General features: G+C 36.1%; 1 protein-coding gene across 1 annotated transcript; it reads left to right on the forward strand.

The window, feature by feature from the left end:
* Window positions 1–7,034: 7,034 nt before the first annotated feature.
* LOC126590761 (protein GAMETOPHYTE DEFECTIVE 1) lies at window positions 7,035–10,975 on the forward strand. The gene is made up of 6 exons (XM_050256264.1): window positions 7,035–7,598; window positions 7,697–7,774; window positions 7,876–7,956; window positions 8,781–8,935; window positions 9,016–10,133; window positions 10,629–10,975. The coding sequence occupies exons 1-6, from the start codon at window positions 7,179–7,181 to the stop codon at window positions 10,739–10,741; spliced, it is 1,965 nt and encodes a 654-aa protein (XP_050112221.1). The 5' UTR covers window positions 7,035–7,178; the 3' UTR covers window positions 10,742–10,975.
* The last annotated feature ends 4,945 nt before the right edge of the window (window positions 10,976–15,920 follow it).

Raw genomic sequence — 15,920 nt, forward strand, 5'->3', positions numbered from 1 at the left:
ACGACAAGGTCGGAGTTGCCTAAAACATACATGTAGTCATGCCATAACTCCATCATTTCAACTAATACCATAAACTCACATGAACTTACCTGGGTGTCATGCGTTCACCTTTGCACTTCAAAGCGTTCACAATAATTATGTGCAAGTAATATACATATAGATAACCATGATGCGATCTAATACTCAACCATGTTATAGCATTTTCAATTATATACATATATATATATATATATATATATATAATATGGCATAAAAATGCATAAGCTGTAACGCCCTACTCCCGAACTATTTATTTTTTAGAATAATTGTCGATGATAAACCCAACTAGACACTAGTTTAATTAACTATCATTACTTATGTTTCCTTACTTCAAATTCTTGATTCTTCACACATTGATTTATGACCAACATTTAACCACCAAATCATAAGGTTAAATCTCACATTTTCCACCAATGTCCCTCATATTACTCAATTCCCTAAACAAGGCTATTGTCTCAATTATTTAATCTCACTTCTTGTATGGCTACATCTAACGTCTCGTTAGACTACATACGTACCCTAAACAGGGATCAAACCATTCGTAGTTCACATTAGTACTTCAAAGCAATCACAGTAATTATACGCAATAATCAATTTATAAACGTTTGTGGAACTGTCAATCATATATATATATATATATATATATAATATATGATAGAAAGGAAAAGATCCACTCACCTTAGGTCCGCGCTATGACTCCCTAGCACGAATATCGAGACATCACGAACCATCGTTGCCTAGAACAATTATCAAATCACATCTCAGAGTTCTTACCGATAGAATACATAATTTACAAAAACACATCCCTACGTAATTCAATTTGGAAGATCTACATCACGGATTTCCGATCCGTTACTTCCAAGGATCCACATTATGTTTCTAGAATAATGTCCTAAGGTTTCATTACGATCCAACGATCTGATCTCCGCCAATTGCCAAAACCAAATGGCGATCAACATTTTATTTTGTAAACTTACAAATCCACTTTGGGAAAATCTGTACATGGGATTCCCTATCTGTAAGTTTCTATGGTCATCAAATATTATGTAGCATAATGAAATAAAGTTTGGTGACGATCCAACGGTCGGATCGTCGGTTGCTATAATATTCAAGTGATGGGCCTTAATGGAACTAGGTTCAAATGACTGAAATTTCGTCAATCGAACTTCACATATGGAATTGGAGTATCAAATTTAACTTAGGTATGTCAAGGGGTACCTCGGCCCACGCGCCGCCGCAAGTGGCGGTCGGTCGCCCCAACTTGCCGGAAAATTCAACTATTTCTAAAAATTACCAAAATGTACAGGAATGAAGATCTCAAAGAGAGGAACAACTTTCATACATGTGGCCAAGGCCAATTTGGTCGAGAAACACCTCAAATTCCCCTAGATCCGTCTGAAACCCTATAATAGGTGAGCTTCGATTCTTCTTCCTCGGTGTTCCTACACCCCTACAACTGGTTGGGTCTTGTTCTTGGGTCCAAGGGGAATTGATTGAGGGTGGTGTTGAGTAATGAAACTCACTGGAAAGGTGAAATCGATTCCGAACACCTTCGGTGCTCCAGCACTGTTCTTAGTGATTTTGGGCTTAAAAACCCACGAATTTGGGTGAAGATGGAAGAAGGAAGGTTGTGGAAGAGGTTGCAGGTGTTGAATGGTGATGGTTTGATGGAAGAAATGGCGAAAATCGCCAGAATTTAGCTTGGGTGGGTGCATGGGTGTATGGACAGGAAAGCTGGGCTTCCTCCCCCTCCTTTTTTTTTTTTTCAATTCTGATTGGTCAACCCTTCTTTTTATTGATTTGTCCCTTTCCTTCCCTTAAAAAACTGATTGGTTACCACTCCCACAAGATGGAAGTTCAATTTAATTTATAATTAAACTTCGAATAACGAATTTCAAACATCCATAACTATATCGATAAAATCCGAACTCGCAAACGGCTTTCACCTATGCGTTCGTACCAAAAAATACTATACAATTACACCAAAAGGATAAGTCATACATTCCTTTAGACGATGGTCAACAGCAATCAAAATCCTTGCTTCTAAGCATTTTCGTTAATTCCCTCGATTAAAATAAATAAAAAAGAAATTTTAGGGATGGGTTGTCGCAATGAGTGTTTGCCCAAGTGGGAGAATTGATAAATTAACAAATAATTGGGCTTCACACTCATTGACTTATCTGTAAATCTAAGCCACACATGCTAAGTTCTAAAGATCCGTGGGAGTTGTTCTTATGCTAATATACGTTTGTAAAAGTTTTGAGTATGAAACTTATTTTTGCATATTTCTCCCTAGAATTTTAAAGTCGAGTTTGTGGACAAAAAAATGCATGCAATAATTGAAATTTTCTAGATTTTATTAGGATTGTCCGGTTTTCAATCCTATAATTGTTCCACTATTGTTTTCGAATTTGTATGCATGTATGATACTATTCTCATGTTTTAACACTCGTACCATACATGATTAACTACTATTTGGTTAAGTTCTTGTAAAGACAATTGGATTTTAAGTTGTTTGGTACATACTATTTGGAAGTAATGACTGAAAGAATTGACATGAAATTATACTTGCTAAACGAATTTTGGCTTAACATATTCATTGTTGTATAATATGATTCAGTGTAAGGTGCAATAACATGTTTTTGATGAATATATGCATTTGGTTATGGTATTTTGTTTCTCGCATTCAATATAAGATATAATTGATTACTGGGAGGAACAATTTAAATGTGTAGCTTATGTCATAAGGGAAGTTTAGCTAATCATGTTGATATGTGCCTCACTTGTTTGATTTATGAATGTCGGTTTAAATTTCAGTTCTTATACATATATAGTTGAAATTGTGGCCAGTTATGACTAATCGAATGAGGATCCAAGTTGGCATTACACATTCATATAAGGTTGTCGTGATTTACTAAGTTGTGATGGTTTTATGCGGCTGTTAGTTAGTTTAGTTTGTGATTCATGACAATTTGATAAAGTTACTAGACTGAGCTATGAATCACCAAATAACTTGAAATTTGAATATGTTCTTCAAATATATGTCTATTATTAGACTGCTAAAGTTTGTGATTTTTGGTTGTATATTTTATTTATGGGGGTTTTATTAATAACTCGTGCTCAGTTGAAAGTCTAGTCTGACAGTTTTCATTGTTTCAATTGAGTTTACCAAACGAATGATTGAATGACTCCATAATGACTTCAAATTTGGATATGTTGTTCATATATATGTCTACTTACACACTAGAAAAATTCGTGCTTATTGGTGGTGTACTTTGCACAGTTGAAAGTCCAAACTGGAGTTTTCATTGTTTTCTTATATGTCGAAAAATTTGAGCTATCTTTTAGCTTTAGAACAATTTCATATTCTATTTAATGTCTCTTGTATAGTCTATGTGGTTTTGGGACAAATCAATTATACGTCAATTTTGTAATTCGTCAAGCTGGAATCTTGGTTTTCTTTTTTGGTATAGTATACTACTTTACAAATATATTTTGGGAAATACTATACTAGCACAAATAAATACGTATATGCTTTTCAGAGTAACAAATGCAATGAGTGTTTCCCCAAGTGGGAGAATTGACAAACAAATAATTGGGCTTCACACTCATTGAATCTAAGTCACACATGCTAAGTTCTAAAGATCTGTGGGAGTTGTTCTTATGCTAATATACGTTTGTAAAGTTTTTAGTATGAAACTGTTTTATATTTGCATGTTTCTCCCTAGAATTTTAAAGTTGAGTTTGTGGAAAAAAGATGCATGCTATAATTGAAATTTTCTAGATTTTGTTAGGATTGTCTAGTTTGCAATCCTATAATTTTTCCACTATTTGTTTTTTAATTTGTAAGCATGTATGACAGTATTCTCCTGTTTTAACACTTGTACCATACATGATTAATACTATTTGGTTAAGTTATTGTAAGGACAATTGCATTTTAAGTTGTTTGGTACATATTATTTGGAAGTAATGACTGAAAGAATTGACATGAAGTTATACTTGCTAAACGAATTTGGCTTAACATATTCATTGTTGTATAATATGATTAAGTGTAAGGTGCAATAACATGTTTTTGATGATTATATGCATCTGGTTATGGTATTTGTTTCTCGCATTCAATGTAAGATATAATTGATTAGTGGGGTGAACAATTTAAATGTGTGGCCTATGTCATAAGGGATGTTTAGCTAATTATGTTGATATGTGCCTCACTTGTTTGATTTATGAATGTGGGTTTAAATTTCAGTTCTTATATATATAGTTGAAATTCTGGCCGGTTATGACTAATCGAATGAGGATCCAAGTTGGCATTGCACATTCATATAAGGTTGTTGTAATTTACTAAGCTGTGAAGGTTTTATGCAGCTATTAGTTAGTTTAGTTTGTGATTCATGACAATAAGGAAGCAACAAAATTTACAAGCTGTATTAAGGTATGGATTTAATCTTCAGTTTATGTTGTGAATTCCAAAAAGTAGTGAAGGTGTATTTTTTAGTTGCGTTCTAAGTACTAGGAGGATTGAGTTTTGTACGGGTTTTGTAATTCAGAACACATAAAATAGCAGCGAATGTCTTAAACTGCAAAAGAGTTGTGTCATCAATTTTGTTAGACACAAAAGTAAGCTGGTTCTGTAGTTTATGAGCTTCATAGGAAGCATAAGGCAATCTTATAAAGATTGATAAGGAGGACAATAAGTGAATGAATTGATGCGTTCAATTCAGGTTTTGATTCACTTAACTACCAAATATGTGACGTATATTTCATGTGAATGGAGAGCTTATTTCAATGATTATAAGAGCTCATGGATACTACAAGTTCATAGTCTTCGATAGTTCTAGATAAGTAAACTCTATTTGATAGAGCTTGTAGGAAGCTTATTAGCTGACTAAATTCATTGGCCAATAAAGTAATCTTGCTTATAAATTCATTAAAGATCTTTTTTGAATTAACTGTTTGACGTAGTGGGAGAAGGTTGGAAGTTGGACCATAATCCAACAGTTAATAAGTCTACACAGTTAATTTAGGAATGCTTGGAATATAAATAAGATTAGGATTTAGTTAATAGCTATAGCTTGTACCCCAAGTAAAGTTAATATATTCCGGATTTCCTTGGGGAATAAGGGCTCCTAATTCTATCCTATTTGGAATGAGATTTGGTGTATCAATTGTCCTTGGATTGCAAGGAATCCTATGACATTATTATGGGAAGATTGATTAGGGTTAAGTCCATATAAATACAAGGCTAAAGTCCCTGCTCACAACACACATAAAACTTAAATAAACGCCCCATTAGTTCGAGTATAAGGGAGTGTTGAGTGTGCAGATGATTGTGGTCAACTAACACATTATTCCGCAAGATTCCAATACGATTTCCACCGAAGGAGAAGTCCATGGTTGAGCCTATTCCGCACGGTTCTATCAAAGATGGTTCATCTTTCCTACATGCCATGTTAACTTCGAGTACTTTATCAAATGAGCATAATTTATGGATTCTTTCAGGTTAGTGTTTTTAGTTGTTTATGAAATATATAAAGTCTAATACTACGGTCTAATGGTATTCCTCTTCACTTGTAAGTGAGAGGTCTTATGTTTGAGTTTTGCCAAAGGCGAATTGAACCACATTATTCCTAGTCCATTATGAAGCTTAGCTCACTCATTTGTTCATAACAAATGTCAAGTAGTATAACACGTATATTATATTCACTTATTTAACATCAATTTGTGTGGTAAGCAAAAACACTTTCTAAATTTTGTTTTCTCTTAAGCTAAGTCGATTTTATAAAAACAGATGATTTTTACATGATAAAAAAATGAAGAGGAAGAGAGAATATAGTTGAGACAACACGAATTTGGTGTATGTAGCACTACCCTTCTTAAAATAGTCTTATGAAACAGACACTAAGACTCGTTTGGAAGTGCATTTAAAATTACTAAAAACACTTTTAGTGAAAATGTTTTAGTACCAATCCAAGGCAAAAAATCCAACTGAATCTTGAAAACAGTATTTGAAGTGCTCATTGCAAGAAGTACTAGTCCAAGTGCTTTTGAAACTCAAAAATATTTTTATCTAAAAATACTTTAAACAATTCTAAATGTGTCATAAATTACCTCGTTAGTTAATAGGTTTTTAGCGAGTTCATTTATTTCATATTGTATAAGGGCAACGCTTCCACCAACCTATGTTCATTGCCTTCTCTCTTCTCCTTTCATTGCTTCTCTTTCTCCTGTTCACGGATCGAACGAATTCACGACAGAGGCATGTCACCGACTCTTCTTAAACTCGATTGGCATAGAGAAGTGACAAAGAGAGGTTACGATCCCACCTTCGTGGGTGGCGTTGCGCTTTGGTGCACGATGCGCGTGCATATCAAGGGCGGCGTTTGGTTGGGTTGAATTGTAGGGAGGAGGAAGGTGGTGGATGATAACAAAGGGATCTTATAACCAGAACTATACTTTGAGTTTTGAATTTTTTGTTTATGTATTAGTTGCTACAATTGAATTTAGACAATTATATTAGTTAGACTTTTGAGTTTGTGAATTTAGACAATTTAATTTGTTAAGTCATGATTATGTTGGCTTATCATCAATTGAAAAATTGCAGCAACAACTTTGTTTTCTCTTTTCTGGTTTGTTGTTTACGATTCTATGCATGATCTTGAGCTGTTGTTTTTATAATTTATTTGAAAACTATTGGTTGTGTCATTTACCAATCGAACCAGCCAATAATTTCAGCAGAACCTATTTATGGCAACCGCAAGAAGACGGTTGTTAAATGATTTTTGGTAATTATGAATATGTGGCAGGTGGCATAAAGAATTTGACACGGTTACCTAATTAATCCTTTTTATTTTAGAAAAATTAACAAAAAATCCAAAAAAATTTCTCTTATAATGAAAAGCTCTTTTTAATAATAAATAGTACTAATGAAAGATATAAATGTGATTCTTCATTAAAAATGAGTAAGTATTGTGTTAAAAACCCCCTTTTATTTTTGCAAGCCTCCTCCACCGTAAAAAGGTGGGGCATAAAAAATTCCAAACGCCTCCGAATTCATCCCTTTCCTTAAACCCTAAACCACCGATAAACGACCTTCAACTGCCGCACATCTTTCACTCCACCGTCGCTTCTCCCCTCCACTCATGGCCTTCTTCGACCTCAGCATACCCTATACGGACCCCTCCCCACCGGACCGATCATCAGCAACACGTGCCAAGCTGGTGACCAAGGCCCTGGAGCTCGGCTACTCCGGAATCGCTTACAACCGCACGATGAAGGGCGTCATGTCCGATCACGACCGTTGCTCCATCCCCCTCCTCAAACTTCCTTCCCTCCTCAAGCACTCTCCTCTCCTCCACTCCTCCGTCAACTTCCACCGCGACCTCCTCGGTGTCCCCCGCTCCTCCCCTTTCCGCCAGTACACCCGCCTCACCGTCTGCGCCGAGACCCCTGCCCAGTCCCAGGCCCTTAATTCCGGTAACCCGGTTCTGAAGACTTACGATTTGGTCGCCGTCAAGCCCTTGAATCAGTCCGCCTTCGACCTCGCCTGTGAGAAATTGGAGGTTCATGCTTTTGAATTTCTGAAATTTAACATTGTGTTTGGTTGCTCGGAAAGTTGAGGAAGAAAGTTATGATTTGTGTGTATTCTGGTTTCTCATAGGTGGATATAATTGCGATTGATTTCTCGGAGAAGTTGCCGTTTCGATTGAAGATGCCCATGGTTAAAGCTGCAATGGAGGTTTGATCTTTGAATTTGCTTGCTTCATTTTTTTTTTCAATTTATATTTGATGGAATTGTTGAATTAGGTGATAAAGAATTTATATTTATCGGTTATGCAGCGCGGATTGTATTTTGAGATCACATATGCGAATATCATTGCCGATGTTCAAGCCAGAAAGCAAATAATAACCAATGCTAAGGTGAGAATTTGTAAGGGGAAATTACTATATGGATATTTCATATCCAAATCAATAGGCAGCAATGATTTGTATTTTCTTTCCCAAAATTAAATCTCACAAGAACGTTGTGACATGGTAAATTTTACTTTCCACGAGACAATGTTGAAGGGTCATATTCTGCATGACATTACACAACTGACTACTGGACTTGTATTAGTATTATGCAAACGGTCAACTAAAACTACAATTCCGTATAAAGTCGGTTAGTGTCATTTTGATAAATTAAAACCTTTTTCGGAAGTGTACAGGTTTTTTCCCAAAGCATATGACTTTCTGGGTGCAGATGATCTACTAGTGAAAGATACTTACCCTCGATCAGATTTATGTATGGAGATGCTATAATGGCAGATTGTGGTGTCATTTAATGGGAAGAGTACAATTTGACCTTAAAATGCTTGCATTGTGTGCACATCAGTCTTTGAAAGCATTCTTTGCTCAAGCTATGTGACAGCGTTCTAGTTTTTCCAAACTTTAAAATGATCTTCGGAATGAAGTTTTACAGTTTTTTCATCAGTGATATAGAATTCATGGATAGTTTCCGTGTTTATTAGTTTCCGAAATGTCTTCTCTTGGAAATGAATGTGGATTGAGTATACTTTGATTCTAAGATATTTAACATGGTTCTAATGTATTACTATTATGTGGTGCATTTCTTTGGTCTGTAATGCGCATGCACACTACAGCCAGGAAAAACTATTCACTGTAACATGATTATTGTGTAATTGTTTGGATATTGTTTGTTTCTTATGGATGCAACTACTCATCATTTTTGTATTGTTCTTCAGTTACTGGTAGATTGGACTCGAGGAAGGAATCTAATAATTTGCAGTGCTGCCCCGACTGCAAATGAATTTAGGGGGCCATATGATGTTGCAAACTTAATGTCATTACTGGGGCTCTCTATGGAGCGAGCTAAAGTGTCTATATCAAGAAATTGTAGGTATGATAGCTTTTCATAAATCTCAGTCTTGAAGATTTGATGTTTAACACATCCAAACTCTTACAGTTAATGTCTTGCAGGACTCTAGTAGCTAATGCTGTGAGAAAAAAACACTTTTTCAAGGAAACCATAAGAGTTGAAGTTCTGTCATCAGATCAAGAAACTGACAAGAACAAACCTTGGTCTGGTGACGCGTTTCAATGGGATCCCATCTCTAGTGGTGAAGGTGATTTGGTATTAGCTGATTTGGAAAAGTCTTTCAGTACCTCTAGTAACAAAGTATCCAAAACTGCTAAAGCCATTGATTTTGCTTCGGTCATTGACAGCATGCCATCACTTGGGTTTCAAGTCAAGGATCTGATGTGTGGCAATGATGTGGTTGTCTCTCAATCAATGGTTACTTGTAAAAGCATCGTTTCTGTTTCTGAGGCAGTTGAGCAACCAGCTGTGACTGCTGGAGTGCCAAAACAACCTGATAGGGCTTCTTTTCCTCAATCAGGTCAATCTTCTTTGTGTGATAGTCTTGTGGACCAACAAATGTTTGACTGTGAAAATCCTCAGAAATTATATTCCTCTTGTGATACCGCGAATGCTTGTATTGGTGCTGTGGAAATTAAATCTCCTACATTAACTTCTGAAGCAAAACCAAACAATGCAGATGGTACAGATGGGAATATTGATTTGATTTTGAACGAAATTCATGATTTGCAATCACAGAAGTGCGTGACTAATCGTGAATTGGATGTTGTGCCACCTAATGATAATTTAACATTTCAAGCATTAGACATTGGATTAAATGCTGCTTGTACTGCTAATTCTGAAGTTGAAGTTTCCACAAATTACCAGGAATCAGATATTCCTGCTCCTCACAGTGAAGAGGCTTTGTGTGTGGATCGTTCTGATACACAAATTGATGTGATGGATGAAATTGTGAAGAGTAAAGAAGAAAAATCTCTGTATTTGAATTCATCATCACTGCATATTTCAGAAAAGGATCAATTCAGGGAATCTGGAGATGATATAGTTGTACTTGCAAATCAGGTTCCTGTTCTGGAGTCCAATGATGATATGGCAGCACCTGCAATGGATGATTATTTAGTTGCAAGGCATGGGTCAATGGAAGTGACTATGGAAGAGAACGAAAATGGGAAAGTTGATACTGAAATTAACCATCCAGACTCGGTTCAATCTATATCAGGTACAATTTAATTTTCTTCAGTATGCATGTCCTCTGGTCAATGCCTTTTCTTTTCATTTGATTATGTGGTAGTTAAGTGTTCTGATCTGCTTGGATATGGGTGCTTTTTGTTCTTAAGATGGGCTTGTTACAGTTAGTAATCTGTTTGGGTTGGCTGACCTGATGGACTTCCGTTTACGATTTTAACTGTCCATTGTGCCATTATGTCGCCATTTCATAGAGAACGACTTACCAGCTAAAAACATGAATTTTACATACAAGTTCATTCTTCTGCATGAATTTAGCTGCAAAGGGTTGACTGTTAGAAGTTTCGTTGCTCAATGAATCATTCATCTGAATGATTTTGTCTCTTTAGCTATCTATTGAATTCCAACGTTTGTTTTTGGAAAGTTAATTCTTAGTAAATTTACATCAGTTTTCACCTTCTATGTCGTCTGCCCGATTTCATCTGCATCTTTGCAGTAATGCTTAATTGTTTCTTATACATCTATGCAGGGAAATCCAGACCAAAAAGGAAGACTCCTCATCAAGTGAAGTTTCTTCCTCTTAAGCGATTGTTGCATATTGTACCTTTCAAGAAAGTGCGGAGAAATAAGAAGAAAAATTAAGATGGCATGACTGCGATGATTTTTCTATGTTATCGATCGACATAGTGAGTTATCAAAAATTAGTTTCGGCATATGTGAACAAGGTGAGTGAAGCTTGTTGCCTATTTAGCTTTCTTTATTTTCGTTTTCCCAAATTTTGACCTTGGTATCAGTTTTGTCCCTGTTTGTATGGAATCTTATATGGAGAGAATTCTCTTTGTCAATCGTAATATATGAAAGGTATAAGATCTATAACCTGTGTCTATTGTAACGCAAGACTCAATTATATGGGACTATGCAGTTCTCGTGTTTTTTAAAGTGGCTCGTTAAGTCATCTTGTGCAGCGAAGCGTGCAAGGACTTTGCGAAGCAAGGACCTTGTAAGACCGAGCAGGTGAATCCGGCTCCTTCATCCTCTCTGCACAAAGACCTCCTACTCTCATCTCCCACAGCCGATCTTTGTTTGAGCAGGATCTGTAGCCCCACCTCGACCTCACACCCTGCAACTCCCGACCAACATGACCTGCCCACTTTCCCTTCCAGTGCATGAAAGTCCACCGTGCCAAACAATGCCTTGCTGAACCATCTCTTTCATTCTTTTTTGTATGAGTTTTGAACGAGGGACTTTTGAAGTCCCAAGGAACTTCACACTCCATTGTTAGAAAAAATACCATACAATACCAATGAACTAGTCAAACATTACAGAGTTAATCTCGAATGCTGAAAATTTTATTAGAAACACTACAATTTTTTTTCTTTCTAAGAACTTTCTTCGCCTACTTCGCTAAATCCCTAAACCTCAAAAAAAGCCTCCAAACTTCATACCCCTTCACCTGTCGGCCGCCAGCTCTGTTCGGGACCGGTGGCAGCCACCCTTCCAACCTTTCTTTATCCTCTTCCTTCATTTTCCCTCCTTTGTCTCCGAGCGTTTTGCTCATTGTTCAAGGTATTACACCTCTAATTTGGGGCTTTTGGGCCATGATTTTGGACTCGCTTAAACTCTCCCATATATTAGAATCAACCCTCTGACCTCTCACATCCGTCATAGCCATCCTTCCAGATTTGGCAGTTCTCATCTCTCTATGACTAGGTATTTACACCACCTAATTTTTTTTGTTTCTGCTTGGATCAGGGCATTTAGATGCCTATTGTGTGTGTGTTTTCGGTTGAGGACGGGAACTATGGTGACTGGAATGGGCAAGGTTTCTCTTGATCTGCAAGTTTGGCTCCCTTTCACCGGGGTTGAGACGAAGATGGGCTTAAGTTTAGCTTTTTGCGAACTAGTTTTATGGATATTCTGTTCACTGGTCGTCTCCACCAACTATGTGGCGGAGGAGGCACGGGTGAATCCCCCTTTACGGTTTTTAGGTACTTCTGTATTGTCACTTTTGGGCATTTTGTGTGGGTCTTAACTTTTGGGCTGAGACACATTCTACGTAATTTTTGTTTGAGTATAGATAGGAACTTTTACTCATGCATTGAATGCATAAGTGACGTCATGTTTATACATACCCCATATATGGGATAGAAAATAATTCTAACCTCTGTCTACAGAGTCTTTATACCATGTCCTTTTGGACTTTGTTATAAAAAATTTCATTGACAAAAAAAAAAAAAGTTTTAAAAATAACACCTTGAAAGGTAACATATGAAAAATCTTTAGAATGTAGAATTTTCTTTTAGTGCATTCCTAGCTAATTTAACCTAAATTACATGGAACTTCATGTCCCTCATTTAAATGGACACCAGTACCGGATTCTTTTCCTGGAGACCTGAGGGATCCTGTGATTGTATCCGTTTATCGTACATCGTACGATCACTTTTCGTTTGATACTATTTATATTGAATTTTAAATTTTAAATTTTAAATAAAAACTGATCATATAATGTACGATGAACGAACACAATCACGAAATTCTTAGAATCCCTAGGAAAAAGATCCTGCGATCCTTTGACACCAGTAAAAATACTCCTGGTGACTTTTCAATCGAAAAAGGGCACCAAAGGAATTTCGCAATAATCACATAGAACGGCGGCCAGCAAAAGTATTGTAGTTCAGAGGTTGGGACCTTTAACCCCTATTTGAGACACACTTTGTAGGAATCCATTTGAATTTTATTTCAATAATTCGTATCATTTATTTTTCAGATTTTCATTTATAAATCATCTTTATAAAAAAATTGAAGAAATAAAATCACGAAGACATTATTTACAACCATTTAATTGATTCGTTAAATGATTTGTGTTGAATTTCTTTGAGCTTAATCAGAAAAATCTGTGTAGGAATAGGGTGGTGTGAAGAGAATGATCTCTCTCTAGCATTTGGATATCTTGAAGCTAATGCAAAAGCCATGATAAAGATTCAGAATCGTAGACCTTGTGTGTCTACAAATTTTTGTGAGAATTGCTAAAGAGACTCTCTCAAAATCGATTTTTTATAAATTTTCTGTCATCTCATATTTTTTGTACAATATTTTGTAGTGTTTGAGACAAAATATATGTGCAGAGTCTTACTTAAAAAGATTCTTCGTAATTTTTCTCAAATTTTGTTACTGCTCTTCATGTGCCGTTGCACTTCTTTCTGGTATCTTGATTTGATAATAGTTGCCTTACTTTATCAAAAGTAATGGTATCACAGTGGTGACAAGACTCTTCTTGTCTTCCTTCTGAATCATCCCACCATGATCGCCATCATTTAAGCTTGGCCTTTTCCCTTTTCCCAACCAACCAATTCAAACACCATTGTTTTTTAATTACCTAGCAAAATCAATTTTAACCAAATGAATTTCGTTGAGCGTATTTTATATGATTATGTTTTTATGCATTTACTGTCCGACTATAATCTCACAAGAATCAACCTGATCAATATTGTGTTGGAAAATATTAGGATTTTAGTTTATTTGAATATTTGGTTTTCTGGGCTTCGCCTGTTAACATTAGGGTTTCGGTTTCTTACATTTTTTTGTTAGGGTTAGTTTATTATAAATAGCATGTTTGTTATTTAGTTTAGAATAAGTTAGTCACAATGTAGCCTCTTAGGGTTTTGTAGCCGTTTCGGCATTCTCTTTAGTTTAATAATATTCCCATTATTTTGTAATCTCGTTCGTTGCGCACTCTGATATTCAACTTGGTATCAGAGCATGTTTAATCTTTCGAGATTTAATCTGTTCTTAATAGATATCCATGTTGTTTGTTTGATATTAGTTTTCAGTGTTAGTTTTGAAAAGAAAAAAATTGAACATGTTTGCTCGGAAGTCGCACCACCCCAGATCCCTACATACCCGAAACACCAGCCACCAGCCTTCGTAGGTCTACCTCCGTCGTCCATATGTGAACCATTCAGCAATAGGCCATCGTTGCACCACTTGCTTGCCGCACCCACAATCACCTGCATGATCCTCCGCTGTTGCAACAACTCACATCTCCGCATCACTACCATACCGCTTAATCAACCCTCACTCGACCCGCACTTGACCCGCACTAGTACCTGACCTGCCAATGTTGCTCTGCATCCATGATTTCCCTGTTATCACCTGTCAAAACCACTGAAGCTGCACCCTTGTCGTACCATCTTCGCAAGCCCAGATCCCATGAACTTGTACTAGATCCAGCTACAATCTGGGCGTTTGTATCCGCCAGTCTAGAAACAAAATGAAAAGAGAAAAAGAAAAGAAAAAAAAAACAGAACAAGAGAGAAAAAATAAGGAAAAAGAAAAAATTGTTTGGAGTTTTTGAGGCCCCCGCATGGGCAAAAGAAAAAACATATGGTTTACGTTTGTTTTAGGCCCGCATACTCTTTGGAATTGTTTTGTGACCGTCACTCAAGTGTTGAATTGTGACCACTCGAGTGATAGTTTTGTGTTTGTTTGTTCGTTGCTAGAATTGAGATATGAAAATCTCGTCCGTTTATAGACGGGTTCTTTCCATACTCTTAACACTAGCCAATTTGAACCAGAACTAGTTTGCCAATCAGAATCAAGAATCAAGTCAAGAATCAAGAATCAGTTTGCCAGTTTGCCAGTCAAGTCAAGTTTGCATGCCTGCCAGTCCGCCTAACGGAGCCAGTCCGCATCTGCTTGTTTGCAAACCCATGTTGTAAACCGTCATGAGTTTGACGGGGGGTGTTGGAAAATATTAGGATTTTAGTTTATTTGAATATTTGGTTTTCTGGGCTTAGCCCGTTAACATTAGGGTTTCGGTTTCTTACATTTTTTGGTTAGGGTTAGTTTATTATAAATAGCATGCTTGTTATTCAGTTTAGAATAAGTTAGTCACAATGTAGCCTCTTAGGGTTTTGTAGCCGTTTCGGCATTCTCGTTAGTTTAATAATATTCCCATTATTTTGTAATCTCGTTCATTGCGCACTCTGATATTCAATTTATTGTTATCAAATATTGGTTTGAACCATATATTATATGTCTGACTATTGAATTAGATCCAATCACTTAAGTGACTAAAGACTGCGTGATCAAATGAAACGATCAAACAAGTGTCGACTCTCTACCATAGTGGTCAAGAGAGGTGTTACTCATGCACTACAACGTGGGTTCAAATCTCGTCGATCATTAATCTAACAAATCTATTATTTGATAAAAATAAAATAAAAAAGTGTTAGGCACTTACGTTTATAGGAAAATTACAAATTTAGTAGAGGAAATTTCACAAATTACAAATTTAATAGAGGAAATTTCAATTTTCAAATATTTGCCCAAAATATATAGTGTTAAGTGAACTTTTCAGGCTACAACCTACAAGATCGAATCTTCTGAATTCAAAATGGGTATGGCTTCTTTGTGACATCAATCATTGATTGATACTTGTTTATAAACTTAATTTTTCTTAATTTTTCTTAATTTTATTGTTATAAACTTAACATGTGTCAATCAAGAATTAGAGTCATAAAGAGGCTACACCGAAGCAGAAGATTTGATCTCACAACCTACAAGTGTACTTGCCAATAGAAATGATTAGCAAGTGGCAACTCCTGTATTGGAGCTAAAGCCTAAGAGCATCTCCAAAAGAAATGCCAAAATGTACACATCAGCTATAACAGTAAAAAAAAAACCACATTAATATTCTCCAGCCGAAGTGCCAAATCCTATGTGGCGATGACATGGATTGGAAGCAAAAGAGGTTGTTGTCAAATTTGACAGCAGCCTCAAATGTTTTTTTTATTAATTATTAAATGTATTTTATTAATTT

The sequence above is a fragment of the Malus sylvestris genome, chromosome 11 (genome assembly GCF_916048215.2).
Source record: "Malus sylvestris chromosome 11, drMalSylv7.2, whole genome shotgun sequence".
Taxonomy (NCBI): Eukaryota; Viridiplantae; Streptophyta; class Magnoliopsida; order Rosales; family Rosaceae; genus Malus; species Malus sylvestris.